At 50.4% G+C, this 19668-nt stretch overlaps 1 protein-coding gene across 1 annotated transcript in view; it reads left to right on the plus strand.

Annotated features, from left to right (window-relative positions):
* The window catches only part of LOC119432408 (uncharacterized), a 29508-nt gene extending 23302 nt beyond the window's left edge, over positions 1 to 6206 (plus strand). Inside the window, exons 20-25 of the mRNA XM_037699575.2 lie at positions 631 to 768; positions 1391 to 1585; positions 2252 to 2549; positions 3452 to 3612; positions 4706 to 4966; positions 5846 to 6206. Coding sequence (XP_037555503.2) covers positions 631 to 768; positions 1391 to 1585; positions 2252 to 2549; positions 3452 to 3612; positions 4706 to 4966; positions 5846 to 6193 — 1401 coding nt within the window. The 3' untranslated portion in view covers positions 6194 to 6206. The remainder of the gene's footprint in view (positions 1 to 630; positions 769 to 1390; positions 1586 to 2251; positions 2550 to 3451; positions 3613 to 4705; positions 4967 to 5845) is intronic.
* Positions 6207 to 19668: the final 13462 nt, after the last annotated feature.

Consider the following 19668-nt stretch of genomic DNA (forward strand, 5'->3'; position numbering starts at 1 on the left):
CAGCTGGCGAATACTTTCATGGCATAATAGGGCCGATATACTTTGAATGGTATTGTTTTTGGAGCCCTACGCTTCGCAAGCACAATGCTAGCCTAGGACCGTGTGCATGAAAATACAGTCGTGTGCAGATGACTATACAGGAACGAAAGCCCTATCAGTAAAGCATATAGGGGTCGTGCTTTGTCAGGCAGAGCATCTATGATGAGGCGCACTGGTCATGAGTGCTCGAGCTTTCCAAGGCAAATTGAATATGACGTACTGCCGATGAGAGCCAATACAGAACGCAAATTGCGTTGCCACAGTGTCATAAAGGAATAGCGCTTGTTGCAGATGAATCAAGGAGGGATGTCTTCTGCCACGCGTGATAGTGCTTTCATTAGGGCGAATGCTGAATAGATGCCGTGAGAAAGACTGCAAACGATGAAAAATAGTTGTTGAGGTAGAACAACGAAGTCTGAAACTCGTATATTCAGGGTATATTCATTCATGAAACACTACTCCGTTGTTTCCTGACAAGCTGGAGCGTACTTCAGGCTAAGTTGTTTCGCAGTACAAACGCAGGAAGGATTAAAAAAATCTCGCTCCGCACTAGAAACTTAGACCTTCGGTATCTTTTATTGCCCTTTCCAGGTGTCCGTCTTCGTGAATGTGTCGAGCCCCGTGGCTCCGAGCCCCTTCTGGTACGTGCCTTCCTACGTGGGCAACGACCTCGTGAATGTTACCCTGTACCTGACCTACGGCAGCGAGCCCGAGCCTTTTGTTGTCACCGTAAGTTCACTGCAGCAAAAGCGTGCAAATTTGTTATGAACTTGTGTTGTTTTCTGCTCTCGTCCTCGCAAAAAAGTCGCGTTCTCGTGGACTAGTTTCACATGAGTAGCTGTCGTTAGATACGCAATTATATATATATATATATATTTCTGCTGAGTTCTTCCACGCCGATTCAGGGTTCGCCTTTACTCCTGAAGGCTCACTGGCAACCGGATGTGGACGCTTATTACTGGCCTACGTGTGAAGTTCGGGCAGGCACATCGAAATTTGTGATGCGACTTCATGAGAGCTTTTCCTCGCATCATTAAAAGAAATAACTAATGTATCGCACAAAAGAATCAGCTGTGACCAAAGATCCAATTAACCGGGACATACCTGGAGCTTAGGACAACCGCAGTCTGAAGAGTAGAGTCTTGCTGTCCCAACGACATCTTTGGTGCACCGGGAGAGCACAGCTCAGAAACGCCGCTGCGCGTTCACTCGAAAGCGCCGATAGCCACATCCTGCATAGCTTCCCAGAAAGCCTGCGCGCCCAAGCGCCCGAATTCGTAAGCGCAGGGAGCACTTGTGAACTTGCTTATCTTGACGACACGAGTGACACGAGGCGACGTGCCGTTCGCAGTACAACGCCACCAAGACCGATGAGCAGCTCCTGGGCCTGCACGCCTACGACGCCACTCCCCTGCTGCACTGGTTCGTGCCCCAGTGTCTGGCCGACCAGCACGCCGGTCACACCGTCAGCTACGCCTGCAGCCTGGCCACCGTCTTCGATGCTCACCTCAACAAGCAGGTTGTCTCCTTCAAGGTGCCGCCGCAGGTATATATGCATATCAAAAACAATCCACATCTTACCTGTACACTGCACTGAGCCCGATATAACCTTCAATGATCCCTCTAGAGTGATGCGTGCTGCGTAAACTCATAAAACCTTTCTGAGAAGTGCGGCGATAAGCCCTACGATTGCTTCAGCACTCAAAATGTCAGTGCAAAATCCAGGTCCACGACGAACAGAAGCTGGCTCAACAATGTCGAAAGGTCTTGAAGTCCAAAGCCACTGGAATGATCAAGGGAGAACTGGGGGCGTATTATCTAATTGTCCACCAAGTGGACATGTCCATTTCGTCTGCTGCTGAAGTGCTCATTCGCTGAAGGCGCCCGTCTCCACCTGACGCGCACCACAGCCCAGCCAATCAGAACTTCACCAGAAGACGAAATGGGCATGTCCACTAGGTGGACACTTACAGAATAGCCCTCCCCCCTCTCCCCCTTGCATGCTGACAAATAGTACTGCTGCAAAGAAGCGACGCTTCCCTGTTACTAAAACTTCGACGCGAACATGCTGCCTTTGTTGATACTTACACAAACTGAGCAGCTTTGCGCGTTATTCGTGAATCTTTCGACCGGTGTTCTAAACAAGTATGTGAGTCACAAACGGTCCGAAGCGAAAGATGCGTAAAGTTTCCTTTTTTGTCCACCGCTACAGGTCAGCCCCAAGGTGAAGAACCTGGCGCTCAAGGTCCTCTCGTTCCTCAAGTTCAAGCTGTTCCCGTACGCCAGCTTCTACGCCCTTCCGTTCCCCGAGCAGGAAGAGTACGAGGTCGTGCTCAAGCTGAACAAGACTGACGTGAACCCGTACGTGACCGTGGCTCACGGCGAACTGCTGCTGCCCAGCGAGAAGGTTGTCCTGAGCGGCCTCCAGCTGTCGAAGTACGCTGTTCCCAACCTGCTGCTGTCCGTCTACGACCGCCTCAAGTACGCACTCTTCGAGGGCTACCCGCACCGTGAGTGGAACATCTCTCTACCAATAGCAGGAAACTGTCGCTATTGAAAAGTGTAACGGCACCGTCAGTTCTTGAAGAACGGCGCGTGCAAAGGCACTGGAGCGTAATCGACGAAATTACTAACGAAACTATTCACTGGGTGATACGTGAACCACGGAACGACGCAGAAGAACTTAAGGATTCACGATAAGCAGCTCTACAAACAGCAACTGACCGCATTTTGTGAAACTTGTTGATTAAATGAAAAGACGAAGTCTAGGAAACAAAAAAACCAAACAAAAAAATAGTGCAGAAAATGTATTTACGAAGGTGTTCGTTACTGGCTGCATGTTAAAACCGAAGGCCCATTTAAGGAAATATCCGGTAATGTATCTAAGACAGTATCGTAATAGATGCTCTGGCGCCACGCAAAACTTGCTTCGCAAAAACAAAGCAGACCGTGAACTGTAACGGTACAGTAGCCGCCAGCCAATTGTGATAGCGAAGGTGGCAGCCGAATATCAGGTAGTGCGTACCGATGAAAAATGTTGCGATTTTGCGGCCCCCGAGTCACAAAACTGACACAAACGGAAATTAAATTTGGCATAGCTTAGCAGAGCATCAGTTAAACTGAGTCAGAACTTTAAACAGATATGCAAACTTTCGTGTTTGGGCACGCAGGAAGTATATCGTGTCTGCCATTCCAGTGAGTCTGAGGAACGTCCGAATAAAGTCATGTCTCTATGTTGAGGCACGGTCATGAATTGCTTGTTCTTGCAACTAAGCGGCAGACGGTGGGAAAATCGAAATTGTGTTGCCACACGTGACCTCAGTGGCTACGATGAGGACTATTGATCACTATACGTGCGAGCCCTTCGGTGATTGGCCTTGAAACAAACGTTTCTACCTCACGCTTTTCGCAGAGCCTTGCAGTGTGGGCAAGCACTGGGTCCGCACCTACGACAACGTGAGCTTCCCGCTGGAGGTTAGGCCTAACTGCAAGTACCTCGTCACCAGCGACTGCAGCGTCAAGCACAACTTCGCCGTCGTTGTTCAGCCTCTCGATCTCGCCGTTGGAACCAAGGTAACAAATCTATTCCATTTCCATAATACACAACGTCGCCTGGGCAAGCTTCGTGAAAAATTAACACATCAATGCAAAGCTCTTTAACCGATTAGCTTTCCTTAGCTCTTCCCCCTGTCTATATACGATAAGGTTTCGGGATTCACATATGGCATGGCCACGGAAGAAAGAAATCGCTGAAAAACCGCTGAAGAAAGCAATAGCTGCGGAAGAAAGCAGGGCCACGGAAGAAAGCAATCGCTGACATTGACGATCATCTTCGATGGTTCCTCCCACAATGTTTGTCTTGAAGAAGGTCAGGTCGTAGTTCAGGCAGAAGGAAATGTTCGGTTGAGTGCCTTACGTTGCCTATCTAGAGTAGGGTAGAAAGTCGGCCTTGTTGGTACAACATACTGCGAGTGAAACGCAATAAATAGTGACAGACGGAGCACTTATATTGTACTCTACGTCTTTCCCTGTTTTTGGGCTTCACTTGCAGCATGCCTATCTAAGTTGTGCAAAGGAGGTAGCGAGACTGTCACACTATGGACCAGATGCGGTTACTTCCACTTAGTCTTTCACTTACATTCCTCATTCTTGTCAGGGCAGAACCGTCGTGTTAAATACTTTATCATAGGGTGGTGTCAACGCATATTTAACAACCGAGTTGCACGCTCTTTAGGAGGCTACCAAGATTGAAATGCTGTTGAATCGACAAAGATAAAACGTTTCATTGGCGATAAGTTCCACGCGTGCCCTTTCCCGACGCTTTCGGCTTAACTTGAAAAGCAACGCCGAAATAAAAGCACAGATCAGTTCCCCTGGCCCGTAAGGACAAAACAGAAAAGTAATGGTTCCTCACCAATGGTACTTTTACGTTCGTTCTGTTTAGTGTTGCTGCGCTCATTCTGTTTCTGTGTGTCTAATTCCTGCGCAGTGTCTTTACCACTCGGGCACAAATTTTTCGCGATCATCACGAACCAATTAGTCCCTTAAGACGTTCTACTAAAGTTTCCGCTCAAGTTAGCCCAACGTACGCGGACCTCGAATCGATTACCTCTGTACAGTATAGTGTTTTCTGAGACCCATTGCTCGTATGATTGGCCACTTGCAGAAGCTCATCGTCCAGCTGGGCCCCACCGTGGTGGAGCTTCCGCCGCCCGATCTGTACAAGGCCGAAGTCCTGCTGACGGTCAACGGCACCTACTACGTTGCCAACACCACCCAGGACGTCGTGCTGCCTTACAAGGGCAACCGCAAACTGTTCGTCACCGTGTACCCGACCAGCGGACCTCACGACCCGCCCGTTGTCGAGCTGACCACCTCGCTTAAGACCTTCAAGGTGCTGTTCGACGGCGTCAACTTCTTCGTTTGGGTGAGAATCTTCTTCCAGTTCTTTCGAAGCCGTGATTCTGCGAACCCGTCATCAAGATCGACGTTATTACTGTGCTCAGATCCATTATGTCCGTGCGAACTACTAAGTCTGATGCGGCTGCAACTAATGCTACCACTGTTACTGCTACTGCTACTATTACTGCTACTACTACTACTACTACTACTACTACTACTACTACTACTACTACTACTACTACTGACAAAAATGTGGACGTATACCATAATTTGCATTTCAATCTCGCACGGGTACAGCGTCAAATGCTTTGTGGTTGATTAGGTATGGAGTCAACTTAAAATGGGCGCCTATAATGTCAGAGGATCAGTCGGCGTAAACAAATGCGCAAGATAAATGAACACACTTTTGCAAAGTGTGTGGTCCTAGAGAACCATTTAATTACGATAAATCTCAATGATTTTGTATCGCCAATAATGGTTCCCTCATGTTCTACCTTCCGCAAAAGGGGCAGAATAAAGACCACAAGTACACCTTCAAAAAATAAATCTGTCTCCGAAGGTCGACTCTACTTTAATTCTGTAAGGAGTAGACGAATGGAAACTAATGTAAGCAACTGCGCTAATTTCGCTCCTCCAACTTCCGTGTGCCATTTGCAAGTTAGGCTAGTAATAGCAGTAGTTGTTCCGCGTTTGAAACTATTCTGATGGCACAACTCTTCCGAATACTAAAAGTGATTAGTAGATGCGAGCATACGTAAAGACGCTAAATTACCATAGTTATTATGCAAGACCAACTAAACCAACAGTCAGTCCTCCTGATATGTAAAGACGAATAGATGCACTCTTACGGCGCACTCAGAAACACTGCAAAAACTAAAGCGGTTTTGGTGTTCCATCCTTGTAGGTGAACCCGCTGTACCAGGGCAAGACCTGCGGTATCTGCAGCAACTTCGACAATGAGCCGTACCACGAGTTCGTCACTCCCGAGAACTACCTCGTGTCCAACTATTCCGAGTTCGTGGCTAGCTATGGTTTCGGCCTTCCCCAGTGCAAGGAACTCCTGGTGCCGGTCTACCCTCACCACTACCTCGAGGAACTGAAGAAGCCCGTGGGATACGAAGCCGGTTACCCGACGCACCACGAGTACCCCAGCCACTCAAAGTACCCGCCCCACCACAAGTATCCGAGCCATCATGAGTACCCTACCCACCTACAAGTACCCCAGCCACGAAGAGTACCCAACTCACCATAAGTACCCTACGCACCACCAGAAGTACCCAACCCACTACAAGTACCCGACTCACCAGGAGTACCCGACCCACCACACGTACCCGACCCACCACACGTACCCGACGCACCACCAGTACCCGACCCACCACGAGTACCCGACCCACCACGAGTACCCGACGCACCACGAGTACCCTCCCAGCCGCGAACACTACCCGCACATCCCAAGCCTCGAGCGCGAAGGTTAGCATATTTGTTTTTTAAGACACGGTGCTATCACTGCAAAAAAATAGGTTTCAGGCGCAGCGTGGCGTCGCCATGTTCGTCTACAAGCCGAAACTTGATTCTTGCGTGTATTGCACTTGTTTTGGAAAATAAACTCAAACTCGGTTTGACAGAGAACAAATTATTGACGAATCGTCGCTTTTGATACTGTCGATGTGGTAGCTCATTTGCCCACCACATTGGGCAATGTGGTGGACAAAAACAATGGGCGCTTCGGAAAGACTACTTTTAGCGTTTCCGCTTTTGCAGGTTCTAGAAGAACTCGCTACAGCAGCGTTCCTCGTGCGTTACAAAGATTGAGGGCGAAAAAAAAAAAAGGACGTCGCCGATTAAGTTTGCGGTGCTTACGTAAAGCTTGCTGAGAATAAGAAGGGGTACCCATAGTGCACGCCGTATATTATTGACGCTGGTGTGGCAAACAGGGAGAAGTTTGACAACTTCCGGTCGTCCTTCTCTCTCTCGCCCTGTTCCATCCGCAGAGGACGGGTGCTTTGAGAACCGCACCATCCTCCGCGATCGCAAGCAAGAGATCTGCTTCAGCGTGTTCCCGATTTTAACCTGCAAGAGCGACTGCCGCAAGACTAAGGGCAGCTCGCACTGTGACCGTGGGTTTCACTTGCCTGCCCCGCCAGAGCGCGCTGGCCAAGGGATGGACCCGCAAGGTTCGCGAGGTCGGCTCTCTCGGCGCCCTTCCATCGAACTACCTTGTAACGCTGCAGGAGAGGGTGCGCTTCCCCGAAAAGTGCGCTCCCCTCACCGCCTGAGGCCTAGCAGTCAGGCGGCTATAGCCTATAGCGACCTGGAATTATGTTTAATAAAATCGTTAGTCAATTCGTTGCGTCAATGTCGCACTGTCTGCCCCTAACTTTGGAGAAAGATTAACGTGGGCTTCGGAACGGACCTGCCCTTACAGAGGCGCCTTGAAAGCCTCTCCTCCAGAGCCCATCGATTTCTGCCGCTTCCAGCAGCTGATCGCGGTTCACGCCGACTGACGGCAATTCGCGATGCGGTGGCGTGACAGCTCTCTCTTCAATGCAAACACTGTAATCTAAGGTCTTGGATACAATCATCGGCGAGGCGTTTGTGGGAAAGACATGCTGCTAATGAATGAATTCTGCTAAAAGTTGACATTGCGACATAGTTAACTCGCTATGCAGTTTTCGGTGGTAGCTGTCTCCTGAAGGCAAGCTTCGGGCTTTGGTTAAGTTGCAGCATAAAAGCACCGAGGCAAATGTACCTCGAAGAGAGTGGGAGTGCACAGATCCGCTAATGAGCGTTCTTTGTCTCATCTCTCCGCGTGCACACGTGTTGTGCCGGCCAACACCACCTATATAGCACAACGCCTGTTCACTCCGAGCCATGACGTCATGCTACCTGGTCCAAAATTTCCATTGCCAAGGCTGGCGTGACGAAAAGGGTGACGTGAAAATCCCTTTTGGTTACTCGGGAGCATCCCCATTAGATTCTATGGCAGTCTGGCCAGGTATAATGACGTCGTGGATCGGAGTGAACAGGCCTTGTGGTGTTGGTTGTGCTCACTCGCCGCCTTCCCCTGTCGGTATACGGCGCTCACATGCAGCGCGCCGCCGAGAACGCGTACGTGTGTGTTTATTGATCATTGTATTGAGCGGAAAAACTTTCTGGAAGAGAGAGGCCAGGCAGACATGCAAGGCATACGCTCACTAGCAACTGAGAATTTATTGCAACCTTCCTATGAGAAACAAAAGTACGCACGCACTGGGAAGCACGCACATGCGCCAAGGACCAGCCGGGCACTGGACAATGCCGAAAGAAACAGCATACACGTCATAGAGCTGATAAAACGTACAAGCCAGCATCACATCTGATATACACGGAGACAAAACATTACATATATATTTTTCCCACCTTTCTTTCATCTGTCAAGATAACGAAGTTCTTTTTGCGTCAGGTGCACTGAAGGCACACTGATACACGAGTCAGTAAGGTTATTAATCTTAGTATAAACCAAACGTTCCCTCTCCGACGTACCCTTGCTTTACTACTGATAACCGAAGTTTGCTCAAACACTGGGCTTCAGCCACATGCCTTGGTATGCGCGCCTAAATGCGCGCCACCTCACGAAGCCTTCAAAAACGATGCGTGCTCCCCGAGTCTATCGTTGAGACATCGGCCCGTATGACCGATGTATACACTTCCGCATGTCAGCGGTATTTGCACACTTTAGTTGCACAAGCAACAAACTGCTCGGTGTGCCTTTTCCCGCAAATGGTCTTTTAGAGCGAACGCTTTACTGCGCCATGTCTCGCAAGGTCATTCATCGCGTCGCAATGACCTTTAGCCACCGGCGCGCAAGTGCGGCAGGTGTGACGTCACGCCACGTGATGCACAGCGGAGAGGCGTCACAGCTGCGCTCGCTCGGAGCCTCGCCGCTGCGTTACCACGTCACTAGGCGAGGGTTTAACGGCTGCTTCGCCGGCGCTTGGTCGCTCAGTCTCGCCATGGATGGCGCGCCAGCTGGGCCGTCTGCGTGTGTGCTTCAGCGCAAGCGACGGGCTGAATCCAATCATCCAGTAGATATAGCTAGACGGCAGGCTGCGGAATCTCAAGCAAAGTTGGCTGCTGAAACACCGGAGCAAAGGGAGGCCAGATTAGCACGTTATATAGAAGCTTACCAAGCGCGGAAGCGTGCACTATTAACACTGTGTGCATAGTCTTTGCAAAACCAAGCCCAACAGACCTTTCGCTCGTGATAACTAGGTTTACAAGAGCTCAGCTAGATTTTTTTTTCGGCTTCTTTTGAATCCCCTGCGAGGGCACACAGTTTGGGGAGCTTGCAAGGCGCCATGAACACGAGGTCTACTCCACGTTTGTGCCCTATGATCCCCTATCCTTTTTAAGTTGTGAGATGTGGCACGAACATACGGTTTCACTACATTGCTCCTTGGTTGTCGTTCTGGCACGCTAGGCGAGTTGGGTCCCTGTTTGAGCTATTTAACGAAGGAACAGCCCACAGCTACGAGAACGCTGTGGGGGAAACCCGAGCTGGTCAGGCGCAAAACCTGATCTTGAAAGCTATGGCCAAGCTTGTGCATACAGGACTTTGGCAAGGCTGATTTGAGGCATGACTTAGCGATCCATCGTTTGAACAGTTTTGTAGGCCATGGATTCTGTAGCACGATGTATGCTAACCGCTCGAGCTTTCCTCTTCGCTTGCTCTTTTATACAGCCCTTGCCTTCGCGGCGGTTCGTTGTACGTCATCATCGGTTACTTTCCACTGCAGCGACTATACGCGCTTTGAGCGTGTGCTAGGGCGGTCGTCTTTCTTTGCGCCAATGTCACGTTTTACATATGGCCCCTCCTGGCTGTGCGTGCCTGATAATGGCGTGAATGTTGCCGAGGCAAGGCATACTCATGTCTCATGGCCTGTGAAAACTGTATGCGAGTATCTTAACACTAAATTTTTCTCTGTCGGGCTCCGGCGAAAATCTGTCCCATGTGTCTACTTCAACGCAACTACCATCGCGCACGTTTCCTGGCGTTTCCGATGACAATAACAGTTTGCCATTTTGTGCCTACTTAATGGCTAGAAAAACATAGATAGCAAAGGTTGAAATGTTTGCGTTATTAAAGGAATTGTGCTCTTGATAACGCATATTTGTAGCAATCAGGACATTTAGGTATTATTTATTTTATCGTTTTATCACCCACGTAGAGTATGCGCCAAGAATCTCGCTGTTTGTGGGAGACAACGAAGAACGCGTCGACGACGACGCCAATGCCAACAACGACGTTGCAGCGATAGCGCAACGTAGTTTACACAGTAGCTCACAGGATTCAGGGGCGCCAAGTGCACAGCACGGCAAATTCGCTCAAATCGCGTAGGTGGCATTACGTCATTTAGCTCGTCACATCAGTTGCAGTATAGACGTTTTGGATTGAAAGTTTATTAATCCCCAGGCGAAGCATTCAAACGACTCTTGCAGACTGAAAAAAGCATTTAACACAGCGACATCCTCATGCTCGGCGGCTTAAACCCCGATTTGCACAAACACGTTAGGAAATGGTGTAATGAAACTTAATAAGTCATCTTAAAGGTCATATGAAATGCCACCCTGCCGAAACGCCAACCAGGTAGGTGCTTGGTCGTTGTCCTAGTGAATAAGCTGTCGAAACTTATTACATTGGCCACAACGCAACCTCAGCGTAACACACAAAAGAAACAAAGTAAGCACGATGAAGCAAGACCGTCTGAAGCTAGTATATTCAAATAGTAAAATGATAAACCGCACTTTACAAAAAAAAGTTAAATAAAAAATGGCATAACCCTGTGGCCAAACACCTGCGAACAAAAGGTTGCATAACGCTGTAGATATCAGCAAAATAAATCTACCCTACTTAGAGATGGGCAGTCTTGGAGCGTTAAATTATGTCCCTGTACGTATCTTTAACTCCACAATATGCACTACTATGTCATAGAAACTTGCGTACACCGCAAAGGAAGGCGAAGTCGCAACGTATTTGTATAATTTACACTTTTATTTCTCTAATATCCCAATATTTACAGTTATCATTCAAATATTAAAGACAATCTTTTTTTTCAGATTCTTGCTTTAAATTAACACATTTTAATACAGCCTTACCATTCCGCACAACAAGCGCCCTGCAACCGTTCGCTTCTTGTCCATTTTCCCGTGGTGGGTGAGCGCCATTACTGCTTTTGGCTATACAAAAGGACAGAAAACATTCCATGATTCATTTTAAGCTTGATCCGATCAGGTTGGTCGTATGCCATAACTACGCGACGACAAAATCAACGCTGCACTGCGTGGCTTTGCAAACAATGCCACGTGCTACAAAGCGGTCTGAAAAATTTCGAGACTGGCTCTGTTTTAAAGAACGTAACTCACTTATGTACTTCAGAAGATTACCACCTTCGAAACAGTTCCCTTGCACAGCACTACAGCGCTCCCAGCGTTCTTACCGCTTAGCGAATATATCCTGGAAGTCTCTTTTCCGGAACGAGTCGAACACACTTAAGCGATTCAAGCTTATAATCAGTGCAATCGTGTCAGAAAGGCAATCTCTGAGCTGGGTTTTTAATTTGGGAAAAGGGCTACATAAGCGGGTGCCAAATCTGACGAGTAGTGTGAATGTGAAAGAGGAAGCCATGCTGCTTCCGGTGAGCAATGCGCGCGTACGGAGGGCTCTGTGACAGCTTGGCACATTATCATCCTGCAGCGTCCAGCTCCTCCTGCACCCCCAAATTGAAGCCGCTTTCGGCGACCGTCCTCTCTAAGATGTCATAAATTAAACTTTACAGTAGAGAGAGAATTCATGCAGGGATCTTAAAGAACTATACAGTAAAGCTCGCTGTTGATAGTCTGGCCATTCGGAATGAATTCGCGGTGCACGATACCGTGATTGTCGAAAAAAAAAAAGGCAATCAACATGTGCTTTGTCGAGCGGCGGACATGCCCATACAGCATTTCCTCTTGGACGTGGAGACGTTGGAATTTTCCAATGCGATGTCCGGTGCTTCGTCTCAGGGTCGTAGCGGTACGCCTAAGTTTGTTTAATTCCAAATTTCGCTAGTTTTGTTTTGATTCCAAAATTTTTAAAACCTGGCACAAAAGTCACCGTTTTGACATGATTGCTTAAATCTGCTCGAATCGCAGAAGGTGCTCGACTCGTTCTAAAAAAAAAAAAAAAAAAAAAAAAAGGAGACTTCCAGGACAAAGTAGTAGGAATTAACGCTGGGTGCCCTCTATTGCTGTGCAAGGGGACTATTTCGAAGGTGGCGGTGTTTGAATGCACGTAAATAAATTGCTTTCTTCAAAACAGAGCCAGTGCCAGAACGTTTTTGATACCATATTGTCACGTAGTATAGTGACGGTGAAGCAAGCAGTCGTAAAACTGTGTATGACGAAACTGGTTGTTTATTGGGCGAACCTGTGCCCACAAACGCAAGGTACACTCAAAGCACAACGACAGCGGCGAACACAGTCGGCGATCGTCGAAAATCTGATCAGCGGCGAAGACCGTCGGCTTTTATACCTGAGTCATCGAAGGTTCCAGATTAATCCCTGATGCCCGCGTGTCTTCCAGAAAGTTCTAGACAATTCGCGTCGGTCATACAATCAGATAACATAAGCGTCGGTGAAAACAGGCAACGGAAAGAAGCATCGATAACGTTCTAGAAACTTCCGATACAGGCGCGCCCTGCGCCGAGCGATAACGTTTAACATCTGTTAGCCGGTGGAAAGCGGCCGCCGAAAGATAAACATGTATACGTGTCAATACCCTCCCCTTAAAAAGCATCGTCCCGATGCTACAAACACGAAAGCGAAAACAAAACCATGCGTAATAAACAAAAAAAAACAATAACAAAGTAACAAAGTACCTAACGTCGTCAGCGGGCGTAGAAAGGTTTAAGACGCACCACATGGATGACTTCAGGCCGTGCCCGGCGCCGCTGTGATTGCGAAATGCCGTCTGGCACGACCTCATAGTCCAGTGCGCCAATACGTCGGATTATCTTATATGGTCCGAAATAGCGACGCAACAGTTTCTCGCTAAGTCCTCGTCGGCGTATCGGAGTCCAGACCCAAACACGGTCGCCGGGATGGTACTCGACGTAGCGTCGTCGGAGATTGTAGTGTCGGCTGTCGGTCCTCTGCTGGTTCTTGATGCGCAGGCGGGCGAGCTGTCGACCTTCTTCGGCACGCTGCAAATAAGTGGCAACGTCGAGATTTTCTTCGTCAGCGACGTCTGGTAGCATGGCGTCAAGCGTCGTTGCCGGGTTCCTTCCGTAGACCAGGTTGAACGGTGCCATGTGCGTCGTTTCTTGCACGGCCGTGTTGTATGCGAAGGTCACGTACGGAAGGATGGCATCCCACGTCTTGTGTTCGACGTCGACGTACATTGCCAGCATGTCGGCGATGGTCTTATTTAGGCGCTCGGTGAGGCCATTCGTCTGCGGGTGGTAGGCGGTGGTGCGGCGATGGCTTGTCTGGCTGTACCTCAGGATGGCTTGAGTTAGCTCTGCCGTAAAGGCCGTGCCTCTGTCGGTGATGAGGACTTCTGGGGCACCGTGACGCAGGAGGATGTTCTCAACGAAGAATCGGGCTACCTCGGCGGCACTGCCTTTGGGCAAGGCTTTTGTTTCGGCGTAGCGGGTGAGGTAGTCCGTAGCGACGACGATCCATTTATTCCCGGACGTCGACGTCGGAAAAGGCCCCAGTAAGTCCATTCCGATCTGCTGGAACGGTCGGCGAGGTGGCTCGATTGGCTGTAGAAGTCCGGCTGGCCTTGTCGGCGGTGTTTTGCGTCGCTGACAGTCTCGGCATGTCCTTACGTAATGGGCGACGTCGGCAGAGAGGCGAGGCCAGTAGTATTTTTCTTGTATCCTCGCGAGAGTGCGTGAAAAACCGAGATGTCCAGCCGTTGGGTCGTCATGGAGAGCTTGCAGAACCTCTGGACGCAATGCTGAGGGTACCACGAGGAGGTAGTTGGCTCGCTGAGGCGAGAAGTTCTTCTTTAGGAGAATGTCGTTTTGCAAGAAAAACGACGCCAATCCTCGCCGGAACACCTTCGGCACAATGACGGTCTTGCCTTCCAGGTAGTCTACAAGGCTCCTTAGTTCCGGGTCGGCTCGTTGTTGTTCGGCGAATTCGTCGGCACTGATGGGTCCCAAGAAAGTGTCGTCATCCTGGTCGTCATTGTGGCGGCGGTTCGACGGGGGCGCGAGACAAACAATCGGCGTCAGAGTGCTTTCGCCCGGACTTGTAAACGACGGTGATGTCGAATGCTTGAAGTCTCAGGCTCCAGCGTGCGAGGCGACCTGAAGGATCCTTCAAGTTAGCTAGCCAACACAAGGCGTGGTGGTCGCTCACAACTTTAAAGGGCCTGCCATAGAGGTAGGGGCGAAACTTTGATGTAGCCCAGATGATGGCGAGGCACTCCTTTTCTGTTGTGGAATAATTTGCTTCCCCCTTCGATAGCGACCGGCTAGCGTAACTTACAACCCTTTCTAGTCCGTCAGTCCTCTGCACAAGCACGGCGCCGAGTCCTACGCTGCTTGCGTCGGTGTGGACTTCGGTATCGGCGTTTTCATCGAAATGCGCAAGTATTGGCGGCGATTGCAAGCGTCGCTTCAGTTCTTCGAATGCTTCGACTTGCGGCATCTCCCACTTGAACTCGACGTCGGCCTTCGTGAGATACGTCAGTGGCTCAGCGATCCGTGAAAAATTCTTGACGAAGCGCCTGTAATAGGCGCACAGTCCAAGAAATCTACGCACTGCCTTCTTGTCAGCGGGCGGAGGAAAGTTGGAGATGGCCGCAGTTTTCTGAGGGTCGGGGCGCACTCCAGACTTGTTGATAACGTGGCCCAAAAACAAGAGCTCCTCATATGCGAAGCGGCACTTTTCGGGCTTTAACGTGAGTCCGGAGGTTTTGATTGCTTGAACTGTTTCAAGGCGCCGCAGGTGTTCTTCGAAGCTTGAGGCAAACACAACGACGTCGTCCAAATAGACGAGGCAAGTCTGCCACTTCAAGCCTGCCAGTACCGTATCCATGACGCGTTGGAAAGTCGCAGGTGCCGAGCAAAGACCAAACGGCATGACCTTGAACTCGAACAGTCCGTCTGGTGTTATAAAGGCAGTCGTCTCCCGGTCCCTCTCGTCGACTTCGATTTGCCAGTAGCCGGTTTTGAGGTCCATCGACGAAAAATACTTTGCGTTGTAGAGTCGATCCAAGGCGTCGTCAATCCGTGGGAGGGGGTATACGTCCTTCTTCGTGATCTTGTTGAGGCGACGATAATCGACGCAGAAACGTAGGGTTCCATCCTTCTTCTTCACTAACACCACGGGGGACGCCCACGGACTCTTGGACGGCTGGATGATGTCGTCGCGTAGCATTTCGTCGACTTGGTGCCTTATGGCCTCGCGTTCGCGCGCCGAAACTCGGTACGGGCTCTGACGGAGTGGGCGGACATATTCGTCGGTTATAATGCGGTGCTTGGCGACAGGGGTTTGTCGAACTTTTGACGACGACGAGAAGCAGTCCTTGTATTGCAGGAGCAGAGCTTTTAGCTGTTCTTTCTTATGATTGGGAAGGTTCTGATTGACGTCGAAAGTTGGTTCAGGTACTACAGTCGTCGTTGAAGGTGCACTAGAATCCGTGAAGGCGAAAGCACTGCTGGCTTGTACTATTTCGTCGATGTAGGCGACCGTGGTGCCTTTGTTAATGTGCTTATATTCGTGGCTGAAGTTCGTGAGCATCACTCTTGCTTTCCCTTCGCGTAGTTCACCTATGCCTCTAGCGACGCAAATTTCACGGTCGAGCAGTAAGTGATGATCGCCCTCGATGACGCCCTCCATGTCTGCAGACACTTCGGTACCGACGGAAATCATTACGCTTGAGCGAGGCGGAACGGTGACTTGTTCTTCAAGCACATTCAAGGCATGGTAACTGATGCTTGTATCCGGCGGTATCGCTTTGTGTGTTGAAAGCGTTATCGACTTGGACCTTAAGTCGATGACTGCACCATGTTGGTGTAGAAAGTCCATGCCTAGGATGACGTCCCTGGAGCAGTGCTGCAGGATTACGAAGCTCGCCGGGTAAGTGCGGTTGTTTACCGTGACTCGCGCTGTGCAGATTCCAGCCGGCGTTATTAGGTGACCTCCCGCTGTCCGTATATCGGGTCCTTGCCAGGCCGTCTTCACCTTCTTGGCGGCGAACGCACCACTGAAAACTGAATAGTCGGCGCCAGTGTCGACGAGAGCGGTGACGTTATGACCATCGATGAGCACGTCTAGATCGGTAGACCGGCGTCTGGCGTTGCGGTTAATTCGTGGCGTCGGATCACGGCCTGCGTCGGCTTGCTCTGCTGCTGCTACGTCGCGTCGGAAGGTCTTCGTTCGGCGGCGATGTGTTGTCAAGGCTGTTGCTAGGCGGCGTGCTGATATCTCGTCGTGATGATTCGCGAATCGTCGTCGTCGTCGGCGGCGGAGGATCTTCGGCATTGCGTCGTACAGCAACCGCTCCTCCATCGGTTGCTGCTTTTAGTTTCCCGGGTATGGACTGGGAGATCGGCCCCGGGTTGGGCCGGCATACAGGCGGCGATGCAGCGAGATGTAGCGGCCTGGTGACGGCGAGCGTGAGGGTCGTCGTGGTTGCCACTGGGCTCCGGCGAGGTAGTCAGCGATGTCGCGTGGTCGCTCGCCAACCTGTGTACGTGGCGCGTTGACGGCGAACCCTCGTAGGCCCATCTCGCGGTATGGGCATCGGCGGTAGACATGGCCAGCTTCCCCGCAGTGATAGCAGAGCGGGCGGTGGTCGGGGGTGCGCCAAATGTCCGTCTTCCTCTGGTAGCTGCGCTGGGCGACGGGTGGGCCTGCTGGCGGCATCGGCGGCGGTAGACGACGGAACTGCGGCGTTACGGGGCCCTGGCGCGAGCGCGGAGGGGGGCCTTGACGATGGGCGACGGCGGCGTAGGTCATCGCTTCCGGCTGGGGATGCGGTGATTCGGGAAGTCCTAGCGATTGCTGGATTTCCTCCCGCACGCTATCGGCGATGGAAGCAACTTGAGGCTGCGACGATGGTAGCAACTTCTGCAGCTCTTCGCGTACTATCGCCCTGATGGTGTCTCGTAGGTCGTGGGAGAGCCCTTGGACTTCGGCGTACTGTGGCGTCGAAGGGCGATTGTATTGCCGGTTGCGCATGTCCAGTGCTTTCTCGATCGTCGTAGCCTCCGAGAGAAAGTCTTGGACTGTCGTTGGTGGATTCCGCACAAGTCCGGCGAATAGCTCCTGCTTAACTCCCCGCATGAGCATGCGAACTTTCTCGTCTTCTGGCATAGCGGGGTCGGCGTGCCGGAATTTCTTCAGTGTACATACCTATGCTCTCATTCGGAAGCTGTACACGGTTTTCTAGCAAGGTTGCAGCTCTTTCTTTTCGGACGACGCTAGTGAAGGTGTCCAGGAATGCGGCTCGGAAGAGGTCCCAGGTTGTTAGTGCACGCTCCCTATTCTCGAACCAGGTTCTGGCGCCGTCTTCAAGCGAGAAGTAAACATGGCGCAGCTTCTCGTCGCAGTCCCACTTGTTGAACGTAGCGACCCGGTCGTATGCCTCCAGCCAGCTTTCGGGGTCTTCACATGGTGAACCGCGGAAAGTCGGCGGCTCCCTGGGTTGTTGCATCACGATTGCAGATGTTGGCGCAGGGGCTGTCATGGTAGCTGCTGCCGAGGTCGTGACTTTTGTCCTCTTCGTCTTCTCGGGAAGAAGTCCGTACTCCGGGGGTTGGTTTTGTAGCCTGAGACTAGCTCGATGCTCCGGTACAACGTTGGTACTCTCTTCGGGGTTCGGGCTTGGATCACGGCTCACCGGCGGCCGCTTTCCACCGGCTAACAAATGTTAAACGTTATCGCTCGGCGCAGGACGCGCCTGTATCGGAAGTTTCTAGAACGTTATCGATGCTTCTTTCCGTTGCCTGTTTTCACCGACGCTTATGTTATCTGATTGTATGACCGACGCGAATTGTCTAGAACTTTCTGGAAGACACGCGGGCATCAGGGATTAATCTGGAACCTTCGATGACTCAGGTATAAAAGCCGACGGTCTTCGCCGCTGATCAGATTTTCGACGATCGCCGACTGTGTTCGCCGCTGTCGTTGTGCTTTGAGTGTACCTTGCGTTTGTGGGCACAGGTTCGCCCAATAAACAACCAGTTTCGTCATACACAGTTTTACGACTGCTTGCTTCACCGTCACTATACTACGTGACATCTCCGGTGGAAAGCGGCCGCCGGTGAAAGATAACATGTATACGTGTCAATATGCACGTCACACCAGAAAGCTGCGGCAATGCTTAAGGCATTGCAATGTAGCGGATATGAGCTTAAGTACTTGTAGTGTTTCTTCTGAACCTGCCTTATAAAAAAAAGTCTAAGTAATTACATGCTCGTTAGCCAACGCACAACATTACGAACGAAAGCGATCGACAAGTATAAATGAACGTGGCAGCGGAAAATTAATGTGTACGAAAGATGTGTGTGGGCGCGATAACAGATCGGAACGAGATGTTGCCCACACCTTAAACGTTCATCATGTCTCACGAATCTGCAACAGCCGTTGCGTTTAGTGGACAATGTGCCTTACCCAGATTAGAAAAATTACGGTGGCAGTTTCCAAAGCACTTGTTGGAATGAACGTAAAGACAATCACAAGACGTTGGTGGAAACGTTTTAATCAAATGCCATGCAAAGACACAAGGTCACGCGACAGAAACTAGACGTTCTTGTCCTATCGCAGAAGTTTTGCGTATTTTGGTTTCGTGGTAACGTGCATGTCTCTGCTCATATTCTGCACCGCGTTTGGCCGCATCGCGAATCGTACCAGCCCGACAGGACGGCCAATACTCGGAAACCTACACCGCACGACCCAAGGGACTCACGCGAGCACGGATTGCACTGCCTCAGGGATCGGCCCAGCTCGGATTACACTACCTCCTGGATCGGTCCACTGTGCTATCACCCGGCCACCAGGATCAGCCCACTTTACATTACATTGCCTCCGGGATCGGCCCACTTATCTATTACATTGTCTTCGTGACCGTCCCACTTTTCAATACATAGTCAACGGGATCGGCCAACTTAACTATTATACTGTCACCGGGATATGCTCATTTTTCTATGACACTGTCTCCGTGATCGGCCCACTTGGTTCGACGAGAAACCGACCGAGTCGACGAACAAAAGCCCTGCTAAGGAAGGGAAAGCTTCGTTTTAATAATAGATGATATCCCCGAAGGCATATATTTGCAGCAGTAAGACTATTTTAGGTACCAGTTGTTGTTTCTGTTGAGTAATAAGCCGATTCGTTATATATGTGGTGTCGTGTTGAGCTGTTCGGCAAGACAGCCACGATCAGCAAAATCCAGGTGGGTTCGCAAAGAAGGTTTCGCTTTAAAATACGTGCTATATTAGTGACAACAACGGCGTCAAAGTCACTCCACTGACTGCTTATGTGAGGTGTAACTAGACGTGACTGTCATGTGCCATCGGTGATATATATAGGGACTTCACAGTACAGGGGCTTAATGCTGTGCACATTGACATTACTAATGTATAATGAGTGCACGTGAAAGAACCCCAGGGTTGTTAAAATTATTTTGGAGTCTCCCACTACGGCGTGCCTCATCATCAGATTGTGGTTTTGGTACGCAAAACGAAAACA

This window comes from Dermacentor silvarum, chromosome 11 (genome assembly GCF_013339745.2).
Source record: "Dermacentor silvarum isolate Dsil-2018 chromosome 11, BIME_Dsil_1.4, whole genome shotgun sequence".
Taxonomy (NCBI): Eukaryota; Metazoa; Arthropoda; class Arachnida; order Ixodida; family Ixodidae; genus Dermacentor; species Dermacentor silvarum.